Raw genomic sequence first — 23,856 nt, forward strand, 5'->3', positions numbered from 1 at the left:
CTGTACACTTTTGGAACCCTGATATGGCCCTCAGTCCAAAAAGTTTGCCCACCCCTGTTTTAGGTCATTCAACAACTTGAATTGTTTGCCAGGTCAAGGGTGAGATCGTAGACAATAAATCTACAGATAAATAGTCATTGAAAAGTAAATCTGAGGTGCTGTTGCACTGGTCTTTTATAAATGTTTCTGGTATCTGTCATGCTTTGTAATAACTTGAAAGTTGAAATTTCAGCTCTGAATTGCCATCCACGCTCACAGTATTGTTCAATTTCTTTTCCATTCTGGGATGTCCTTGGTGAATCAGCTGTGAAATCCACACAATTATAGTCTGGAATTTTCCAGTATTCATGAAAAAAGGCTGTTTATTTCTGAGCCATGAGCATTACAATTCAGATTTCTTTTGCATAGTGCCTTCCATATATTTCATCTCCAGATGCTTTGATGGGGTTAAATAATAGTTTTATTTAACTTTGCAACTATCACCTTCCCTTCACTTTTATTTTAAATACATGGGAAAGGGAGAAAAAAGATAGTTTCAGCTATTTGAGAACAGATGGAGAGTAAATGGGGTGAGGATGCATGTTGTTCCAGAAGGGGCTGCTGAGAAAGAGAGAGAACTCTATGGGGATATTTACTCAGCAGCTGGGAGCATACTTCCGAGAACGAGTAGAGAGTCTCCCACTAGCTCTGCTCAAGCTAGTGTGCTAAAACTAGCAGTATGGCCCCAGTGGCTTGGGTTAGCCACTTGAGTACAAACCCACCTGAGCCCCAGGTATGTGGCTAGCCCAACCAGCTGAGGCCACACAGCTACTTGTAGCATGCTAGCACAAGCAGAGCTAGCGTGTGTCTGTATGGCGCTTTGGAAAGCAGACACCCAGATGCAGTGCAGACATAACCAGAGAAATAGTGACTGGAAATGTGAAAGGGGTAGATGAGGAAGAGGGAGTAAGTAGGTATAACAGAGTGAATCTTTAGCATGGCTAGGCTAGGGAAATAGGGTGTGTTTTAAAGCTGTTTAGGTAGGCTCTACCGTTGACCACTCCCAGATAATACATTTTTAAACATGACTATCTGTGTTAGGAGTGAAGTGGTGTTTGCTGCCTTCAGAGCTGGGCGGCCGGAGAGCAGTGGCTGCTGGCCAGGCACCCAGCTCTGAAGGCAGAGTCACCACCAGCAGCAGCACAGAAGTAAGGATGGCATGTTATGGTATTGCCACCTTTACTTCTGCACTGCTGCCTCCTGAGCTGGGCCCTTGGTCAGCAGCCGCCACTCTCTGACCACCACCTCTAAGGCAGCAGCACAGAAGTAAGGGTGTTGGTATGGTATTGCCACCCTTACTTCTGCACTGCTGCTGGCAGGGCGCTGCCTTCAGAGCTGGCGCCTGGATAACAGGTGCCGCTCTCCGGCTGCCCAGCTGTGAAGGCAGCGCAGAAGGAAGGGTGGCAATACCGTGACCCCCCTAAAATAACCTTGTGGTCTGCCATGCAACTCCCTTTTGGGTCAGGACCCCAAATTTGAGAAACGCTGGTCTTCCCCATGAAATCTGTATAGCATACAAAAGACCAGATTTCCAGATCTGAAAGCATACAAAAGACCAGATTTCATGGAGAAAGGCCAGATATCACGGTCTGTGATGTGTTTTTCATGGCTGTGAATTTGGTAGGGCCCTACTGATGAGCTGTAGAGCCTTTCAACTCTTTCAACCAGCTTGAATCCAGCCCAGCTCCGCAGAGAGTAAAAGTTGTTGTTCCCATCCAATGGATGTTTTCATGGCCTCAATGTAAGAGAAGTTTCATGGATCTCAGTAACAGCTCCTATGCCACACTCACTGCTGTATTTGGCACTAGCCTGCAGGCTCTTTGAGGCAAGGACTGTCTCTTACTATGCGTTTGTACAATGGTTAGCACAAAGCAGCCCCATGCTCAGTTGAGTCCTCTAGTACGGAGTTTCTCAACCCATGGGTTGCCACACAAAACTGGGTCACTAGAATGCGTCAAAGGGTCATGGGGTTGGCTGGGCTCAGCTTCCCCGCTCTGGGTATTGTGACCTACTGCATGGGATCACAGCACCGCTCAGATCTGGCCTTTCTGTCATGATTATGGGAGGCCAGATAAGTCAAAATTGAGCGAATGGCACTGCAATCCCATGCACCAGGTCTCAAAACCCTTCTCACAAATGTGGTCTGGCTGTCCCAGAGGTTGCAATGCCCAGAGCGAGAAGCTGAGCCCAGCCAGCCCCACAGGATGGGAGCTGAGAGGGAGCAATTGGTTTCAGGTTCTCCAGTATTTCCCCCCCCACACACACACACCACACACACATATGATTCACCGCCCCATGCCCCACAGCCAGACAACACCCAGTCTTCCAAACCCTCTGTCAAGGTTCCTTCCCCACTCTGAACTTTAGGGTACAGATGTGGGGACCTGCATGGACACTTTTCTAAGCTTAATTACCAGCTTAGATCTGGTATCGCTGCACCGTTCACAAGCACTCTCTTCCTTGGGTAGCCTTGAGAAAGTTCACCAATTTCCTGGTGAACACAGATCCAAACCCCTTGGATCTTAAAACAAGGAGAAATTAACCATCCCCCCTCCTTTCTCCCACCAACTCCTGGTGGATCCAGATCCAACCCCCTTGAATCTAAAAAACAAGGAAAAATCAATCAGGTATTAAGAAAAAGGCTTTTAATTAAAGAAAAGAAAGGTAAAAGAAAACCCTCTGGGAGAGATTAGCATACCAGCTACTCTCACAGACAACAGATTCCAAACACAGAGGATGTTCCCCTGGGCAAAAACTTTAATACACACAAGAATACCCAAATTTGATGATTCCTTTAATGGTACCAGACAAGTTACAAAGAAAATAAACATAAACCTATTTATTCCCTTCTAAAACTTACTACTGTGATAAGAGGCTGGTTCCTTGATCTTTTTCACTCCGGCTGAAACTGAAAACTAAACAAAAGAAAAAACCCTCCTTCCTTTTGAAACATCTTGTTCCCCCATTGGTTCCTCTGGTCAGGTGTCAGCTAGGCTAGGTGAACTTCTTAACCCTTTACAGGTAAAAGAGGCATTAACCCTTAACTATCTGTTTGACACCCCCATTATGCTCCCCAGTTTGGACTCCGCCCCCAATGTACCCTTCCCATCAGCCAGGCAACTCTCCCTTTGTCAAACCACCCATCCTGGCCCCTGCTGCCTCCCAGCTCCTTCCTCCAGCCCCCTCATTTTACCTCAGGCTTCCAAATCCTTCCACCCGTTTACCCTCTCCCTCCCACAGGCTGGGGGTGTATGTGTGTGTCTTTTGGGGAGCTGTTGGCTCGCCAACCCTCTGCCCCATATCTTTCCCCCTATTCCTGCCCCATCTCCCCCAGAATCCCAATTCCTTCCTCACTACACTCCCAGATTTACTCCCAGGCTCCCAAATCCCCCTCATCCCTTGCCCTCTGTCCCTCCATGAGCCGTGGGGAAGGCTGTGTGTTTTTGGGGATTATCTCGGCTCTTCACCCCTCCCTCTCTCCCTCCAGTTAACAGCTAGGGAAGGCCCCCTACCAGAAACATCTGTCGGGGGTATATGAAATATTGGTTTGGAGCCTCCCTTTCAATGGACCTCTGCGGGGCAGTGGGTGGTGGAATCAAGTCTGGGGGCACGTCCAGGTCGATCTCTGGGTTGCAATAGGCCATCAAGGTTTACAAATGGGTCCTGAATCTGAAAAGGTTGAACAACAGGGTTCTGGTGAGAGCTCCTGCTGTATGTGCCAACACCTTATTAACTATAAATTTGCAAGAGTTAACAACACTCTCATTGTGTCTCTTTCTCTCTCACACACGCACTACTGGGAGTGTATGGAAGATGTTCAGATCAGGAGACCGATTTAAAAACAAGATTAGTTCTTTTTAATTTAATGATTTTTGAGACAGACTCACGATTTTTGGGGGTGTGGTTCATGACCTTTTAACTTGGGTGGGTGTCAAAACTGAGGTACTTTGATACCATGGATTGGGGAGGACTTCATTAGCCTCTGCTTTAAAAAAAATCTTAGCAGATGCCAACTGAGCGTTCTCAGCAATGATTTTTTTCACTGATATCACCATTATCAAATCCATCTTTATTTTTATGTTTGGTCACAGATGTGAACTTCATTAAGCACCATTTACATTGCCCAGTTTCACATTACAGCTGTTTTCAATTTTCTTGGTTGAAAAAGCATGGCACTCCTCTTTATTTAAGTTGGAAAAATGATTGTCACTATTATACTTTCCCTTACAAAACTCAAAATCCCCAGAAGGGACTTTGCTCACGCTTTCCAAAAACAAATTCACCTTTTGATAGATACAAAACATGGAAAATTTCAGAGAGAAAGGTAAATGTTTTGGAAAATATTGTACGTATGAAAATAAGTTATAACTGAAACTATTTTGCAACCTTAGATACAGTGCTAGCTATGTGACTCATATAACATTTAAGAAGACCTGCTATTATAGGAATTGAATCATGCTAATTTGGTCAGGTTTCTAGACAGTTCTATCACTTTATAGATTACTCTTCATAGAAATGGGTGTCTGTCTTTTAGAAAAAAATCAAACACTCCAACCAATCAACCATTTAAAGAATGTATCTTCTCCACAAGGTTGTTTAATCCCTTTTAAACAGGAAATAACATAAAATAAAATGTTATGGGTTTATGATATTTGGAATAACATCTCATTTGCCAAAGGTGCGTGTGATTTGATTATGTGGTGGCTGTGTGTGTGGGGGATCACTTCATGTTTTAGTGTAAGCAAATATATTATGCTAGGAGCATAGAAGGTCTCACAATGATCAGAGGCTGGATCTTAAAGTGCAGTCTATGGCTATCATTCTTTAATTTAGGGGTTAGGTTTGCCAACTTTCTAATCACACAAAACCAAACACCCTTGCCCCACCCCTTTGTCGAGGCCCTGCCCCCCTTCTCCAAGGCCCTCCCCCCACACTCTCTTGCTCACTCTCCTCCCCCTCACTGGGCTGGGGCAAGAGGTTGGGGTGCAGGAGAGGGTGTGGGGTCCAGGCTCCAGGAGGGAGTTTGGGTGCAGGAGTGGGCTCAGGGTTGGGGTTGGGGTGTGAGAGGGCATGCAGGCTCCAGGGGGAAGTTTGGATGCAAGAGGGGACTCAGGGCTGGGCAGGGGGTTGGAGTGCGGGAGAAGGTGCAGGGTGTGGGCCCTGGGAGGGGACTCAGGGCTGGGCAGGGGGTTGGAGTGCGGGAGAAGGTGCAGGGTGTGGGCTCTGGGAGGGGACTCAGGGCTGGGGCAGGGGGTTGGAGTGCGGGAGGGTGTTTGGGCTCCAACGGGGCGGCGCTTACCTCAGGCGGTTCCCGGTCAGTGGTGCACTGGTGCTAAGGCAGGTTCCCTGTCTGCCCTGGCTCCACGCGGCTCCCGGAAGTGGTTGCCATGTCCAGCTCCTAGGCGCAGGGGCTGACAGGCAGCTCTGCATGGTGCATGCTGTCCGCATCTGCAGGTGCCACCCACACAGATCTCATTGGTCACGGTTTATGGCCAATGGGAGCTGCGGAGCTGGCACTCGGTGCAGGAGTAGCGCGCAGAGCCTCCCCGATCGCCCCTCCACCTAGGAGCCAGACATGGCGGCCGCTTCCAGGAGCCACGTGGAGTCAGGGCAGGCAGGGAGTCTTCCTTAGCCCCACTGCGCCACCGACTGGACTTTTAATGGCCCGGTCAGTAGTGCTGACTGGAGCCGTCGGGGTCCCTTTTTGACCAGACATTCCGGTCGAAAACTGGATGCCTGGCAACCGTATTAGGCATTCTCAAGTTGTGGGTCTGTAAGTACTTTTTACTCAATCTCTGCATACAGGACTGAGTTCAGTGCAATCTGGGGAGTCTGTAAAGAGCAGTATTGCTAGCCCTAACTGTTCAAAAAATGTTAGACCACACAAAAATAATACTAATGTGATTGGCAATTTCTGGTTAAAAGTGCCACTTGAAAAGTACACCCAGGCCTAGTCTCCACTCTAGTAAAATAACCTGTTCCTGAGGATGGTCGTCAGCAAAATGTGCAGCTGAGCAGCAGAGCACCAAAGACAAAGATCAAGCTATGTTTGATATCAGGTTTCAGGAATGGGTCATCCTTCTAGTGCAGACCAGGCCAAAACGCGCGCACACAAACATGCCCCTGCACTCTCCTTGGTTCAGAGGAAAGTTGGTCATTGAATTCTGCTTCCTCTTGTAGTTTTTTGAAAGGGGAAGGGAGTGCTGCTTAGGGTAAATCTACACTGCTGCTAGGAATATGCCTCTCAGCCCGGGTAGACAGACTACTGCTACTGGGGACCGAACTAGCATGCTAAAAATAGCGGTGTGGCCATTGCGCCTCTGGAAAACAGTGGGAGAGAGGCCCTGGACTAAAGAAGTTTGGAAGCTGCAGCCCTTATGTATAGGACTGTTAATTTTTCTCTCTGGACTTTTGACTGAACTGTTTATCTGTCTGGCCCTTAAGCGGATTAGTGCTCTAGGCCAGGGCTGGCCAACCTGTGGCTCCGGAGCCACATGCGGCTCTTCAGAAGTTAATATGAGGCTTCTTGCATAGGTGCTGACTCCAGGGCTGGAGCTACAGGTGCCAACTTTCCACTGCTCAATCCCAGGCCCTGCCGCCACTTCACCCCTTACCGCAAGGCCCCCGGCCCTTCCTACCCCCTCCTCTGCTGCACCCTTGCTCCTCCCCCCTCTGTCCCAGAGCCTCCTGTACACTGTGAAACAGCTGATTGCAACGGGGAGGAGGCACAGGGAGGGGGAGGTGCTGATTGGTGGGCAGGAGCTGCTACAGACAAGGGACTGAATGGCTAGGCAGCAGTTCTGCAGAAAAGGACCTAGGGGTTACAGTGGATGAGAAGCTGGATATGAGTCAACAGTGTGCCCTTGTTGCCAAGAAGGCTAACGGCATTTTGGGCTGCATTAGTAGGAGCATTGCCAGTAGATTGAGGGACGTGATCATTCCCCTCTATTTGGCATTGGTGAGGCCTCCTCTGGAGTACTGTGTCCAGTTTTGAGCCCCACACTAAAAGAAGGATGTGGAAAAATTGGAAAGAGTCCAGCGGAGGTCAACAAAAATGATTAGGGGGCTGGAGCACATGATTTATGAGGAGAGACTGAGAGAACTGGGATTGTATAGTCTGCAGAAGAGAAGAATGAGGGGGGATTTGATAGCTGCTTTCAACTACCTGAAAGGGAATTCCAAAGAGGATGGATCTAGACTGTTTTCAGTGGTAGCAGATGACAGAACAAGGAGTAATGGTCTCAAGTTGCAGTGGGAGAGGTTTAGGTTGGATATTAGGAAAAACTTTTTCACTAGAAGGGTGGTGAAGCACTGGAATGGGTTATCTAGGGAGGTGGTGGAAGCTCCTTCCTTAGAGGTTTTTAAGGTCAGGCTTGACAAAGCCCTGGCTGGGATGATTTAGTTGGGGATTGGTCCTGCTTTGAGCAGGGGGTTGGACTAGATGACCTCCTGAGGTCCCTTCCAACCGTGATATTCTATGATTTTATGAGGTGCTGGGGTGCGTGGGCCGAGGGACGTGCTGGCTGCCGCGTCCAACGGCTCCCATTGGCCTGGAGCAGCAAACCACGGCCACTAGGAGCCGCGATCAGCCGAACCTGCGGACGCGGCAGGTAAACAAATCGGCCCGGCCCACCAGGGTCTTTCCTTGCACAACCGGTGGTACAAGTTTGAGAACCACTGCTCTAGGAAATTAAACTACCTGGCAGTGGCAGTAGAAGTTTGCAATTGCCAATGGCTGTAATAATGTTTTAGCAAGGATTTTTCTTTCTCCTGAAATAAATTGTGTTTTGCAGCAGCACATAACCAAATTGTAGTTTATTTTAAAATAAAACCTATGCTGGCTTGGGTTGCAAATGACATTGCTGTTTATTTTTCTGGCAAAAATATAGCTGCCTCTGAACTATCTAGCTGTGGCCTCTAGTTTTTATTTTCTCTCTCCAAATTATATTCTTGTCTTGCGGCAGTGGCTAAGGCGGCTAAATTGTCATATTTCCTTCTAGTAGATGGTTCACATGTCATAGAGGATAAGAGCCTATGGCTAGTGCTTGCTAATGGAGTTATTAGTTTAGCTCAAATAATTGAGGGCTGTATTTTTGGTGCTTAAGGTCTTGGGTTCTATATCTGATGATGACCGGTAGTGGGGGAGTTGTAGTGCTCTGAAAACTGCTACATGGCTATACTGTCTTGGCTAAAAAATGAAAATATTTGCTTTTATGGCAGAGGACTCTTTGAACTCCCTGATTATAACAGAAATGTTCAGACCTAAACAGTCTCTTCCATGGTTCCCATAGACCTTTGATCAGCACACTACTGAATATATGCAAACTGAAGCTTGGCCTCAGGTATGCTCAGCAGTGTACCTGGCCCTGCTCCCAAGGCATTACTTATGGCGTACAGGTAATGAGCTCAGTCCAATAACTCTGCAGCCTCAGTCCCTTCTCACATTTGTTGAGGGGAAACTTAGTTCTCTTCACTTCACTCCCCTTCAGTTCCTTCCAGCCCACCTTCCCTTTGCTGCTGTGCCTGAGGTCATTCAGCTTGCATCCAGCTTCCCTCTTGGTCTGGCAGTCAGGAAACCTGGTGCTGTCACTTGCCCAGATAGCACTTCTACTTGTCCCAGGCTTCTCTGGCCAGTAGTATTTTCCCCAGGCTAGTTTATTGGACATGCCAGTAATTCCTGGTGTTTCTCTGGAGACCCAATGGCTTTCTAGCCCCCTCTAGAGTATTCAGGGAGAAAAGCAGGCCTGATCCTATTCCCCACTTGCAACTTCATGGGGCATTATCTCCTTACATTATGTTGGGGAGGGGGTGGGGTCAGTCCCCTTCTTCTTTCTTCCAGTGGCCTCTCTCCCTTAGCCCTGCAACAAGATCCTGGAAGGGTAAATTGGTGAGAGAGATTAACTTCCCCTTCCTGGTCACACAATCTCAGTGGAGGGTAAATGCTCTGTGCCCCTCCTTTCTGTCTGTGACCCCCCTGCCTCTCCGCATGCAGACACCACCTGCAGCATGTAAGAGGAGAGGAGTCAGCAGAACTTTGTGGACTGTCCCCAGCTATTTGCCTAGCTGGTCTGCATTGTGCCATCTTGTGGTGGGAGACTGGCATTGTAGCAAAGAAACAAACAAACCCTCAGGTGGTAGTTGGCACAGTCCCCTGAACTCTGGCCAGTATGAGTTTATCAAACCTAGAACATGTCACCCAAATTGGTACTCCATACATACTGTTTGAATGTCACCTGAACAGTTTTTACAGCAAAATATACTGTGAAATTAATGAAATACTGAGTTTGCAATTCCAGCTCTTTTGTATATCTCAATGCATTACAATCTGGTAATGTACCAGAAATTATCAATGAAGGCAACAAAAGGGTAACAGACCTCTGGAACCAAAACAGTTATTTCACTAGAAAGACATCAACATAATCCTAGATCGGTGGTGATATTAGGTACTACTGCACTCAGTGCCTGCATCATATAGAAAATATTTGTAGCAAAATATTTTTCTTACCCTAAATACTATGATATTAATATTCTGGTACTTATAAATTGTTCTTAAATGGTTAACCTAAGAATATTGTTTCAGCAGTGCATATATTCTATGCTATGTATAACAAACATTTCATTATGTTTATATATAAAAACATAATGAAATAAATATATATGGGGGGTGGTTATTGAAGACAGATCAAACTTAAGTACCAACTGAAAGTTGTTGGAAATAAATTGCACTGCATAAATCCCAGTAATAACAGCTGTGGAATATAGCTCCTTTGTTTATCATTTATTTTTTACCAATTAATTGCTTCATTTCCTGGTCAGTTAGTTATAGTAGAATGAAACTCAAATAAATCACATATTTTAAGCTTGTCCTCCAGCATATTTGTGTGTGTTCATATTTTAGACATTTAAAAATAAATGTTGTATCATTGCAAGACACAGAAGTGCCATGTAAAATGGACAAAATTAGTGAGACATTCCAACATTCCTATATCCTGATTCAGCAGTTTGTCACCATTCAGCAAACCTCAATATCAGACTAAACTGTGGGGTTTACTTTCTCATATACCTAGTGCAGGGTCCCGTTGCAGAGTCATGCAGTGGCCTACAGTCATGCAGTGGCCTACTGTATGCTAGCAAGACAAGGCAGAACCTGGATCTAATGCACTAAACATACGTGCAAAATTAAGGGAATAGTATCAACACATAACTGGTTCTGTGATTGTTGGATTATTTTGTGATTAGAATAAAATGGCTTTAATAAATACAGTACATTAGTACCGTATTGTCCCGAGTATAGGCGGCACTTTTTTCCCCTAATGTGACTGTTTTTAAACTAGGGGTGCGGCCTACAATCGGGACAATAGCCGCGGCGGGAGCCCAGAGCCTTTTAAATCCCAGCCGCGGCTGGGACTCAGAGGGCTCTGGGCTGCCCGCTGCGGCGGGGAGCCCAGAGCCTTTTAAATTCCAGCCGCGGCCGGGACTCAGAGGGCTCTGGGCTGCCCCAGCCGTGTCCCCGCCGCCCGGCTCCGACCCCAGCCGCGTCCCTGCCTCCCCCGCCGCCCGGCCCCGCGCACCCGCCTCCGCCAGCCCTGGCCTCGCGCCGCCCAGCTCCAGCCCCGGCCATGTCCCCGCCCCCACCGCCGCCCGGCCCCAGCCCCGCGTACCTGCCTCCCCCGCTGCCCGGCCCCGCGCACCCGCCTCCGCTGGCCCTGGCCTCGCGCTGCCCGGCTCCAGCCCCGGCCACGTCCCCGGCCCCAGCCCCGCGTACCTGCCTCCCCGCCACCCGGCCCCGCGCACCCGCCTCCGCCTGCCCTGGCCTCGCGCCGCCCAGCTCCAGCCCTGGCCACGTCCCCACCGCCCGGCTCCGGCCCGGCCGCCCCCACCCCGGCCCCAGCCACCTGCCTCCGCCCGGCCCCAGCCCCAGCCCCAGCCCCAGCCCTGCGTACCTGCCTCCCAGCCCGGCCCCAGCCTGGCCTCATGGCCGCCCAGATTCACTCGCTCTGGGGCCCAGAAAGAGCTTCTTCTGCTCCTGGTCTTAAGGACCCCCACTGGCGAGTTACCGCCTGCGGGACCCGCTGCCGAAGTGCAGCCCGGTCTTAGGCGGGAATTGGGGGGCGGGGGGGCCTTCCGTTCCAGGACCCGCCGCCGAAGTGCCCCGAAGACCCGCGGCGGGGCCTCCCGCCGCCGAATTACTGCCGAAGACCAGGCTGCATTTCAGCGGCGGGTCCCACTTCCGCGGTAATTCGGCAGCGGGGGTGCCCCGCGGCGGGTCTTCGGGACACTTCGGCGGCAGGTCCCGGAACGGAAGGGGCCCCCCCGCCAAAGACCCCGGGCCCCCAGAATTCTCTGGGCGGCCCTGCCTGGCCGCGCGTCCCCCGTCCCCGTCCCCCCTGCCGCCCGGCTCCGGCCCCGGCCCCGCATCCCTTCCCAGCCGCCCTACTCTGGCCGGCCAGCTACCTGGCTCTGGCCGTCCGGCTCCCGCCACATCCTCCAGCTCCAGGCTCCGGCCGCGTGACTCCTGCCCCGGCCCAGCATCCCGGGGCTCCTGGCTCCAGCCGCGGCCGGACTGTAGTCCCGCCAGCCACATCCAGGCAGCGCAGTAAGGGGGCAGGGAGGGGGTGTTGAAGAGAGGGCAGGGGGGTTCGGGGTGGGGGGTGGATAGGGGTTGGGGGGGTCAGCGGGCAGGGAACAGGGGGATTGAATAGGGGCAAGGGTCCTGGTGGGGCAGTTAGAAAGGATCAGGGGATGGATGGGGCGGTGGGAGGCAGTCAGGGCAAGGGTTCCAGGGGCTGTCAGGGGACAGAGAGAAGGGGTGGTTGGATGGGGCAGGGGTCCCTGGGGTGGGGGGAGGTGTCAAGGAACGCGGGGGGTTGGATGGGGCAGGAGTTCGGGGGGGGGCATGATCCCTAACCCTAAGAACATTTGCTAATGTTGTTGATTGTTGTGCAGGGGAGAGGGTGAGAACTGTTCCCATCAGTCTCCTTGTTGTCCATTCCTTTTCCCTTCTTTATTTACAGTATAACTACAAAATAGTTTTCAATATTTCTGATTATATAACATATGCTGTCAAAAGCAGGACTACCAAAAGTGTTAAAAATACTGGTACATGTCTTCCTATTCATTAAATAAAATACTGTTCTACTAATGTCTATATTTTCTTTAAGTTAAAAAAAGTTAAAAATTTAATTTTTTTAAAATAGCACCAAACTTTAAGGGTGCGGCTTATAATCAGGAGCGGCCTATACTCGGGACAATACGGTATATGGGGTAGTTAAAAGGAATCTTTATGGTTAGATGTATTGATTTTGCTGTAAGTCAGACTTTCATTCCAACAAAATGAGTGTCAAATTTCTGATTTACAAATGTATTTTTATTCATTTCAGTGCTTTTTCTCTGCATTTTCTCCTGTCCCCCCACATCTCATTCTCATTATCTGTTTGCCCAGAAATGGGTGGCAATTTGAGAGCCTTCCACATAAAATCAATAACATTAATGAAATCCTTAGTGGACTTCATGGATCATATGGCCTGCCTCCCTTTTATGGAGTAATAACTCTGCTTGTGGTTTGTTTTGGTTGATTGGTTTGTCAATTTGTTTTACAGGCTCTTTTATTGTGAGTGCGCTTGGGTAACAGGGGATGTCAGTGTTGAATGTCAATCTTACTCTGGTGGAAAGGCTTTTTGAAGAGGAACATTTTGAAGTGTTTCCTAAAGTTAGACTCTAAAACAGTGGTTCTCAACCTGTTTATCATTGTGGGCCACAGCTGTGTGCTAATTGGGCTGCATGTGTCCTGCAGGCAGTGGGTTGAGAACTGCTGCTCTAAAAGTTTGTTCACAAGCTGGATCCCCTCAACCGAGAATGTTTTGTTACCAGCTCTCATGCAGTTTGTCCTGGACTTCATGTGCTGTGCTTTGTCCCACAAGAGTCTTGGCAATTCATAGATCAAAATTTGGTCTTTAATGTAGCTGGGTCTTGGTCCATGAATTGCTTTAAAGATTGGGACCAAGGCCTGAGACTGGCATCTGAAATTGACTGGGAGCCAGTAGAGAGACTTGAGCATAGCTTGCTGTGCTTGTAGCAGCCTACACCATGGAGAAAGTGGGCAGTCTTTCATCTCTTTCTTGCATGATACATGTTCAAGTTCTATACAACTGTAGCCAAGGGTTGTAAAACATAGAGAAATCATTCCATGAACTAGAAACTGCATCAGAATGTAGCCTCCATATTTCATGGGAAGAGGGTAAAAATTCATTTAAATGATAGACACATTTGTAAGCTGAAAAACTAACTTATTTTCTTTTTTTGGTAAAATGATTGGTTGTTGAATTTCAAACTGTATTATAGCAAGAGTTATGGTTGCTATGGCGTTGTTCTCTCCTCTAGTAGATGAAGCTATATAGAAATTCTACAAAATAGAAAATAACCATGCTTTATGTTCTTTCTAGCTATTGTATACAGATCTGTCTGCTTAACGGGCTATTTATTTCTGTAATTAATACTTGCTTTCAGATGTAGGCGTGCATATTTTGTATTAATGGAGATAAAACTAAAGAAATGGGAATATTTTGATCATGAGTAAATTAAATTTTAAAAAGTGAATCTGCTGCTTATTTTTCAGTTGTGAAATATATACAAATTGTCTTCATTTACACAAGGAGCTGACTAATTAAATGGCCTAAATTGCAGTTTCCAGTTAAGTGCTCCCAAATATCACAGTGTGGTTAAAACTAGTTTCTAGATTAACTGAGTTTTTTAAAGCTTCTCATAACTTTTGCAGGATGATCAAGAAGAAAAACAGTGTGATTATAGGTCATATCTAAGTAGGTGGGGAAGGGTGTGGGAAAAGGAAGAAAACCACTTCCTGTAGTTTACACACAGCACTTAGTCGAAATGTCAGTGAAAGGATGTATTGGGGGATTTCCACACTGCATGAATGTATTTGTATTCATTTGCTTTAAAGCACTTCCTGCCCTCCAGCTGGTGGCTTCTTGCCACCTGCAGGCAGTCAATTTTAGCATAATCCCTGGGTGAGTTTTAAAGAGTGAGAATGATTGGTACCTGGTTGGGCACTATTGGGATGACCTTTTTGGTTCATGGTAGTCAAAACTCTTTTCAAAGAGGGGATCGTTGAGCTAATTAACAGTAGATGCGGGGTTCCCTTGATAATAGACAAAGGACCAATGTCTTAGTTAGGATACAGCCTCTGTATGCTGTTCAGGTTGTGCAAAAAGGCTGGAACCTGGCCACAGTTGGTGGGTGAGAATTTTCATGGTGGGGAGGTACTCTCAGCTGGCTTAAAATCACAGAACTGGCGCTTGTGCCCACTGCCCCACAGGTCGTCAAAGTGTGGGTCTGAATGCTTGCTTTAACAAGCTTCTTGGACATTGGCTTTCATTGGTTCATTGCAGATAAGTGAAATGGTCTCTGATTATGGGAGTGTTCTTGCTAGGAAGCAATCTGAGAGAGCCAGTCAGCTGGAGTTACTTTTCTGATTCTCCAAAGCACATTGGACAGTAGCAGCTTCTCTAGTCTGATCTGACAGTGTGGTAATGGGAGCATTTATGAAGTCCCGACAGTTATTAAAATTATGGTAGTTCAGTCTTCACCAAGACCTCCACCACTCACAACTCCTTCATGGAAATGATAATAAATTCCTTACATGGTCACAACTCCTGGCCATTTTTCAGAAGTATTTTGTCCTTTCTTGCTTGGTCCACAAGTGCACTTGGAATGTAGTGTTTTGATAGGAATGTGGTGATCTGCACTGATTTGGCTGGACATAGCTGTTGCACCCACTTGTAAGGATCCAGGCCTCAGTGATAGACTGTCAATGATTATGAGATTCTCTTTTGGTTTCTTCATACATGTAAGTCAGTGATAGAGATTCCTCCACTGCCACTGCCCCTCCCCCAATCCTGGTATGTGGCTCTGTGGCCAGAGCATGTGAAATGACATAGAAATAGAGCAGAGGTTTTCAAACTGGGGTGCACCCTCATAGGGGGGCACAGAGGAACGCTTCGGGGGCTATCTGTGATGCCAGCCCCATGCAGTGTGGCTTGGGGAGGGAGTGACATGTCCTCACCCTGACTCTGCTGGCAATAGTGATGACAATCGGTGCAGCTGAGCTGGTGATGAACGTGGTGTGGCGGCTAGTGTGGACGAGGGCAAACTGTATTCTGCACCACTTCAGAAACCATGGTTGAAGCCTTCACTTGCAGGAAAAATATGTTCAGTATTGAGTCAGTTACACCTATCGTCAGCAATGGGTCTTTTTTTTTAGTGGACAAAATCATCATCTAGATATGTGATGGCTCAATTTCCATGTTCCAGACTAGGTTTGGCCTGACATACTGACTGGATTATGTGTGTCATTGGGGCCACTGGGTTTATTTGGTGGGACAGCAGTTTTGGGTAGCAGAAGGAAGTAACCTGGTTCATTAGTATTATATAAGCTTTAGTTTGGAAAGGATTATGCCTCTATTGATTTGTACCTGATCTATGTTAATAAAGTTGCAGTCTGTTGCTTTCCACCTAACATCCTGTACCTGTCCTCATTTGGACCATTTTCTCAAGCAAGCTTGAGTAACAAGGCCTGGCCTAGTCCTACACTACAAAGTTAGGGCAATGTGAGTTACCTTGCATCAACCTATTTGTGCATGTGTCTACATCAAATTTGTCTGTGGCCGACATAAGCACCTTATTACAACGATGCAGTAAAATCACCCCCATGGAGAATGTTGAGCCATGGTCGACCTCCTGAGGATGATGCAGCACAAGTGTAGACACTGTGTGACCTGTGTAAACCCTAACAGTCCTCCAACAGCTGTCACACAGTGCCCCACTCTCTGTGCCAGTCACCTCTCTGGTTACAGTTTTAAACTCCACTGCCCCGGGATCACAGAGACTGGAAGCCATCTCCCTCTTATGTGTGTTTTTGAAATGCCTTTTTCAGATTGCCCACCTTGAGTGAGCTGCCAGGTTTGCTCACCTAGTTGTATGCCACTCTCCCAACTAAATAGGCCAACTCCATGCACTAGACACACTCCTGCCTGGAGCAGACATAGATCTCCTTGGCTTGTGGGGGGAAGAATCTGTGCAAATACAGCTACAGATCAGGCATAGAAAAGTGGACATCTACGAGCAGATGGCATGGGTGAAGCAGACAAAGGGGTACAACTGGGATCAGCAGCAGTTTTGCATGCAAGTGAAGGAACCTCGCCAGGGATACCACAGGACCAAGGAGATCTCGATGAACATTTCATGGAGATACTCTGCAGTCCTCTCGGAAGGGTTTCTAGGGAAGGCTGTCTTATTTCTTCCTCTGTGGTAGGGCACTTTCTCATGCCACTGTGCAATGAGTTTGGCTGCTGTCGTTGCAATAAAAAGGCTAGCAACATATGGGCCTGGGCAGCTTCTGGATGCTACTAGCAGCTGAGCTCTCTGTGCCTTTGTTACCCTGAGCAGTTAGATATTGGCTAAAGTCCCACCGCCTGTGGAAAATAGGGCCAGCATCTAGTGCCATTGCCCTATGTTAGTACCCATGGAATAGGGACTGGAATTTCCTAGCTTCATGCAACAGAAAATCCTCCCTCCCCCTCACTTTTGATGAGCCATGCTCACTATGGCGGGGGCTGGGGAGCAGTGCCATGCTGAGGTGCTTCAAAGCCGAAGTCTCAATAAGCATCTTATCAGAAGTGTTTATGGCAATGAGGGAAAGGAATTTTGAAACCTATCTTTCCCTTTCCATTGTGATTGTAAATCCAGTTTTGATGCTGGCAAACCAGATGCCAGTTCTTGCCCAGGCTATAGGCATTAGCTAAGAACTGATAAACTTATAGCTGGAGATCAGACCAGTTCACCTGTGTGTTAGTTTTGCTCAAACCAGGTATTAGTCTTATAAGAATGTATTTAGTGTTTAGACTCTATGAAATGCTTGTAAGTTGCTGGATGTATTAATCTCACTTGTAATGTCTATATTCCATGCTGTAAGAAACTATGTAAGTTTTGCTTTATAACGTCGAAAATGTTTGCTATGAACTTGTGAACCCGGGCATGGGAATCATCCGTCTTCCGCTGGTAGAAGGACTATCAAAATCAGATGGGCTGTCAAGGGACATCACAATAGAAAGGATTGGTTAATGGCCCTATTGCACCTTGGAAATACTATGTGCAACTCATCATGTGGACTTGGAAGCTAAATGAAGGAAGTAAAACAAAATCACAGGAACATTTTCCACCTTTTTGGTTGTTTGAACTCTGACAGGGTGAGAGACTCTAAACTGAAGCCAGAGATCTCCATGGGCTGTCTCCTGGGTCTGTCCAGAAAGACACTGTGAATTGACAGATCACTACAGCTCTGTCACCCTTAGGGGTTAGATGGTAACTCATTTGTGTGTATATATTTGCTTGCTTTAACTTGTAAATAACTCTTATTTCTCTTTCCTAGTTTAATAAACATTGAGATAGTTTATTACAGAAATTGTCACAGGCATTGTCTTTGATGTAAGGAAGCAACTTGAATGTGGTGTGATTTCTGGTGTAACCGACCATTTATCACTAAGTCCAGTTTGTCTGGGTGGCAAGATAGACTGGAGGATCTAAAGGGATTGTCTGTGGCTCCGTGGTAAGACTGTACAAGCGATCTAGGAGTTCACAGTTGTTACTTGCTTGGTGAAATCTAATTATAGAACACACACCAACAGTTTGGTATTTCTGCCCTGTTTTTGCCAGTATGCCCTGAGGTAGGCACTCATGGTCATGAGCCACTCTAGACAGCATGACACCAATGATACCTCAGTCTGTTTTTATCAGTAGCTTCTGGCCTGGTGGCATTGAGGTTGCTCCCTCAGCACCTGCAGAATGCCTGACCCTGATGAGGAGGAGAAAGAAGTGTACTAGGGAGAACATGCTCTGCAAGATCAAGAAAGCCAGTGCTGCATCAAACTGTGGATGAAGGGCTTGGAGGACTAATAAGACCGACAACATAGAGAAAGGACTGTCCTTGGAGAATTCCATGGTCTCTGCTCCCTCCCCTCTGCAATATATCATGTGACATCACAGGCTGCATCTTTATCCCTATCACTCCATGCTGGGGGACAGCAAGGAAAGCCACAGCTTCACATACACCGACCTGTGAAAACCACAACTGGTGTATGCATAACCACAATGGACAACATTTGTGTACTGAAGTGGATATAAATGTTAGCTCCCTTTCTAATTTTAAATTTTCACCCTGTGAATTTATTAAAATTGCCTGTGGGTATTTTGCAAAACTGTTTTTCCCAACTCAATAAACTTCTGGGTTTTTGGTTTGTTTTTTTTGAGAATCAAATTATCTGTATTAGTTCACAACAAATATTGCCGAAAGAATAGTGGTACTCAAAGCACACAGTACATGCAAGTTCACACCAAGCACCACATCATTCATAGCTTCAGGAAAACGCAGTCATATTCATATTAATAAATGTGCAGCAAGCATGACACAGTTCTCAGCAGCACCCAAATCTCCAAGTCCAGAAAAGAGTCCAGCACAGAACACTACAGTGGCTGACTGTTCAAGTGCTCTTTCAAAGCCTCCCTCAGCTGTACAGCTCCACATTAGGCTCTTGTAATAGCTCTTGTGTCTGGCTGTTGAAAGTCAGCAGACAACTGCTCCACCTCCAGTCTGGCAGCAGCTTTACCCCCTTTGCCTCACAGATATTATGCAGGACACAGCAAGCAGCTATAACCATGGGGATATGTTTCTCACCGAGATCCAGGCTAGTGAGTAAGCATCAATAGTGTCCCTTCAGTCTACCAAAAGCATATTCACCAGTTATTCTGCACCAGTTGAGCTGGTAGTTGAATCTTTGTAAGGCTTCATGAGCCAGGGGAGCAAGGGTAGGCTGGGTCCCTCAGAATCACTATTGGCATTTCTATATTCTTGGTTGGAAAAGAATATTCCCACTTGCAGCTTTCTGAACAGTCCTGTGTTCTTAAACCTGTAAGTATCCATGCACCTTCCCTGAGCAGCCTACATTGATACTGGTGATGCATCCCTGGAGATTCACCAGAGCTTGCATAAGCATAGAAAAGTAGCCCTTTCTATTGATGCGCCCTGTGGCAAGTTCGCTGATGCCAATATAGGGATATATGTGCTGTGTATCGCCCCACCGCAGTTTGGAAACCTTATTGCTGCAAATCTATCTGCTATGTCTTACGCGTTGCCAAGAGGCACAGTCCTGCGTAGCAGGAGACCATTAATGGCTCTACATGCTTGTATGGCAGTGGCCTCCACTGGATTTTCCAGCTTCAAAATGATTTCCCACTGATGTGTAGCAATCTGGCATTGCTTCCACAGTGCGAGTGTCACTTGTTTTTGCACAGTCAGTGCAGCTCTCATTCTGGTGTCCATGCACTGAGGGGCTGGGGCATGCTTGGCACACAGATCCAGAAATGTGGCCTTTCACGTCTGAAAGTTCTGCAACCGCTGCTCATCTTCCCAAACCTGCATGATGATGCGATCCCACCACTCAGTGCTTGTTTCTTGGGCCCTGAAGTGGTGCTCCACCATCTGCAGCTGCTCTGTGAATGCCACCAACAACCTTGAATTGCTTTTTCCTGTTTTCCTCAGTAAACTGTCCTCAAAGAAATCCTCATGTCCCCAGTTGTTGCGGTATTTCCTACAGGTCTGCAAATACAGATGAATCGCTTGTCTTGTATTTGAATGTTCGTGAGAATAGTGCAAAGCTCTGTGCTTCTGTCAGAGATGACAAAGACCAAAAAGTGCCATGTGGGTTTGTGGGATTTTTTTTTAAAAGGTGCAAAAATTATGGGATGATGAGATGGAGAAAGTTGCATGCTGGGAACTTGACCCCTAGCTCCCAGAGGTCCCTAAGTAAGTCATTTGTATCCCATATTGCAAAAATTTCCAACAGGCATTTTGCCAGACAGCTGCGCTTGGCATACTGGGGCTACCTGTGGCGTGCAGCCAAATATGCACACTTCCGAGCAATTATACAAACTTCAGCAGCTGTATATTGAGGTAACCACAGTTTGCGTCCATCACAATTTGTAGCATAAACATGGCCTCCTTGGATGCTAGTAAAAGCAAAAAATTGAGAGTGAAGTTCTCCCAGGCCACTTTCATCATAGTGTGCCCTTCACAAGATGTTTAAGTATGGTGGAATTTTCATACTCCTTTGAGTTTAAAGTTATTTAGTTCTGTCTTCTGCTTTTTAGGTCCTTGTATTTACTTTGTAGAAACTGAACCACTAACAACTACAAACCTCCAGTTATTCCATGATGTATTTATAAATAACTTCTTTTCTCTTTCTTTTCCCGATGCTTGTTGCCAGCCATTACAAAGTATTGTAGAAGTTGTGGGTTTGAGTCCAGACTTAGCTATAGAAAAGCAAGAGTAGTAGGGAAAAAATAAAAAACCACCACTTACATTCTGCCAGTTATATACTTACAGCTTTTTATAGTACTAGACTTTTGTGCAAACATTTTAGCATATTTTTCTTCCTGTTGTCTCATCCACTCACCAAATGCTGACTTGAAATCAGACCCTCTTTAGTGTTAGTTACTCTTTGTTTCTGTTATGATTGGCTGTTGCCCTTGCTGATTTTGTGTGGAAGTAAGCTGTCTGTCAAACTTGCATGCTTTTGCTACATCTGTTGCAAAGCTTATCACACAGCAAAACTATGTCACAACTAGGAGCACAGATGCAGCTCTCTAGTAATAAGGGAATGGGATACGATTAGGAGTACAAATGCAATTATTTGATAAAATACCACTTTGAAATGGTGTAAGTCTTCATAAAACTGTAAATGCATACATTTGCAAATACTACTGTGTTTATTTTTAGATGTGACCTTAACTCTGATTTGAAGACATGCAAAACCACACAGTCTCAGAGGAGGAAAACAGCCCTCAGTGAGTATGTTCAGTATGAAATCAAAATGTATCACCAAGTGGAATTTAAAATTGTTTAATTTGTAACTTAGACGAATAATCAAGGGTCTGTAAGTTTTCTAAAAATGATCATATTTGGTATTTTAAATAGGAATTCTTCAGCTTGAAAACTAAGATAATTTGTCTTCTTTCAGTTTTGAATATTGATCCCTTTTAAGGGCGCCAACAGTTGCAGAGGTTTTGGCTGGAGAAGTGGCAGTCTCCCTTACTTACCCAAGCTGTTTCTTGGCCTACTGTCATAAGAACATATTATTTATCCACAAAATTAAAGTATTTGTATGATTTGTTCTTTTATGGCACAGTGCCCAGATCCCTCCATATATCTCTTGTGACAATGTTACATTCCACTAGAACACTGAAGTTAATAGAGTTAGTCACCAGTAAGAGATCGTTTTATATACAGAAGCAGTCAGCTAAAATCTAATACTCAAAGGAAAACAAATTAGGGGGAGTGTGAGGATTTGGAAGCTGGCGGAGAGTTATGACCGATCTCCTACTTGAGCAAATCTTGTGAAATTAAATACTTTTCTGGGAGGACTGCCTCTTTACTAACCATCATATGAATTAGAAGAACTGGAAAACTATCTCTTTCAATTGCTGACTGACATGCTATGGTAAGAGTATAGTTAGTTATGATGCATGCTAACACTTTGGGGAATCAAGTATGCAAGTCTCTCATCTTTTGGTTTTCCTATTTAATCCGTTTTCCTTTTTTTCACTTTGAATTGATTTATATCACTCCATTGATTTATAGGCACTTTCAGTTGATGCATAAATTCTTGTGTGCAAGGAATACTATTCATTCTGAATTGAATTATAGGGTGGCCCATCTGCTGGTTTTGGGAGCAGATAGTCAACAATCCCTTCTCTCCACTCACCCCAAAGTGAGTTCCCTGTTTTAAAATCTAGTTACTTCTGTGCTCACAAATATTGGCCGTATTATTTGTCTCATAACCCTGTAAGGAAAAAAATTGCTCTGATGTTCAGAGTGGTTGAAAGGTTTCATGATAGAGTGAAGTGGTATTGAGGCATTAGAAGGAAGAGTGATGCATGTGTGGTCACAGTTACTACATTTCCATTTGTTGTACTTTTCTTCTTGTTCTTCTTAGATGGAAAGAGTTGCCACAACAACGTTATGAATAGATACAAACGTTTCATAACTGAAGTGTTAATGTAGCTGAGGGAGGAAGGAAACCTTCAAATTAATCATTCTAATCAAATTTAGCATGCCTTAAGTCATACTTTCCTCTCCTTTCCTGTACTGGCCCTCATCTCTTTCTTTCTGGCATCATTTGGGGAAGATCACAGCTCTCTTGTATTTATCTTGTCTAATGTGCGCTGTGAATGTTGGCATTATTTTTATATATTATTGGACTATTTTATATCATGTTGCAAGGAGTTCAACAGCTTAATTGTGCATGAAAATCTTTCCTCTTCCATTTTAAAATGGTCTGCAGTTGGACTGTGAGTTGCTATAAAAATGTAATAATTATTAATATTGTTAATAACTTTCCTGATGGTAATGAGGTTTATTAATAATTAATCTTACAAACAACAAGGTACAATGCTGCAATGTAAAATATCCCTGATCTGTCATATTTTTAGGTTATACCTTTTTTAGTGGTGGTGGATTCTAAAATGGAAGAGTTTGTTGACTGCTAACCACAGCATTTCCTGTCTTCTATTTATATTCTGCGGGCCATTCTCCTTCTGACCTTATCTATTGTCCTATTTCTACAGAAAGAGGCCCCATCTGACAAATTTACTCTCAATACTCTGGGGTTATGAGAACCACCAAAAAGCATTAAAGATGTACAGTAATCACTTAACACAGCAGCTGCTCTCTTCCCTTTGTCTAATAGGTATCTCTCAACCCTGATCTCTGACAGAAAAGCCTTTTTTGCAAGTTGTACTGTATTTAGACAGTTTTCATTAAAAGTCCTACAGAAGCATGAATCATGGGAATTGTTATCTTGCATTTTATCAGCATTTAGCTTTCTATCAGAGTTACTTATGGTAATTTTAAATCTATAGATTTGTCACTGTTACAGTGAGTTGACAATGGTCATTTTAATTTTGTTTTAGTTATGCTTAGCATGGTGATATTGGAGGAGTAGCGACTGGAGACAATCTGCTGCACTCTGATACTTCAGCAAGACAAATCACTAACATCTAGCAGCAAGAAGAGACGTGTTCTTCATGACAAAATGACAGCAAGAGAACACAGCCCCCGCCACAGTGCAAAATCCCGCACTGTGCAACGGGCCTCCACTATTGACATTGCCTCTGACATGCTAGGTTTGTCTCTGGCCGGTAAGCACCTTTGCATCACCTGGTGCCCACATGTTCCTTTCAGACATACTTACAGTATTATTTTTTCAAAATATTTTTGTTGGTTTTTTTGGAAGTTTTAAACATTCCTGTTTACCCTCAGTGCATGCAATGGAGGGATTATCCTGAAATTCAAATACCAATAGACTACCTTTTAAAAACTATTTTTGCCCTATTTTCTAGGCAAAGAACTAGAAGTGGTGGTGGGGAGGAAAAGGCTAGATTAGGCTAGATCTTCCATGATCATTGGACAAGCCAAAGGAAAACAAAGCTTCAGAACAAGGGTCAGAGATGGAGAGGAAGAGAGGAAGTGTGCATACATGCAAGCGAACTGTCTGGGTAACCCCCACTTTAGGCATTGGGTAAAATTCTCAACAGCATCTAAGTGACTTAAGGCCTGGATGACATTTGAATGTGATCCCAATATAACTATGTTGGTTAGGGATGTGATATTTTTAACTGATATGATTATACTGGTACAAGCCCTAGTGTGGATGCATTTAACAATTATAAAGGTGCCTTATAGTGGTATTG

At 45.7% G+C, this 23,856-nt stretch overlaps 1 protein-coding gene across 14 annotated transcripts in view; it reads left to right on the forward strand.

The window, feature by feature from the left end:
- The window catches only part of INPP4A (inositol polyphosphate-4-phosphatase type I A), a 212,538-nt gene that overhangs the window by 101,972 nt on the left and 86,710 nt on the right, over positions 1-23,856 (forward strand). For all 14 annotated transcript variants that reach the window (XM_039509770.1, XM_039510470.1, XM_039510304.1 and 11 more), the window contains 2 exons: positions 20,885-20,952; positions 23,077-23,304. In XM_039509770.1, the coding sequence (XP_039365704.1) occupies positions 23,199-23,304 (106 nt within the window). In that variant the 5' untranslated portion in view covers positions 20,885-20,952; positions 23,077-23,198. The remainder of the gene's footprint in view (positions 1-20,884; positions 20,953-23,076; positions 23,305-23,856) is intronic.

Source organism: Mauremys reevesii, linkage group 1 (assembly GCF_016161935.1).
Source record: "Mauremys reevesii isolate NIE-2019 linkage group 1, ASM1616193v1, whole genome shotgun sequence".
Classification (NCBI taxonomy): domain Eukaryota; kingdom Metazoa; phylum Chordata; order Testudines; family Geoemydidae; genus Mauremys; species Mauremys reevesii.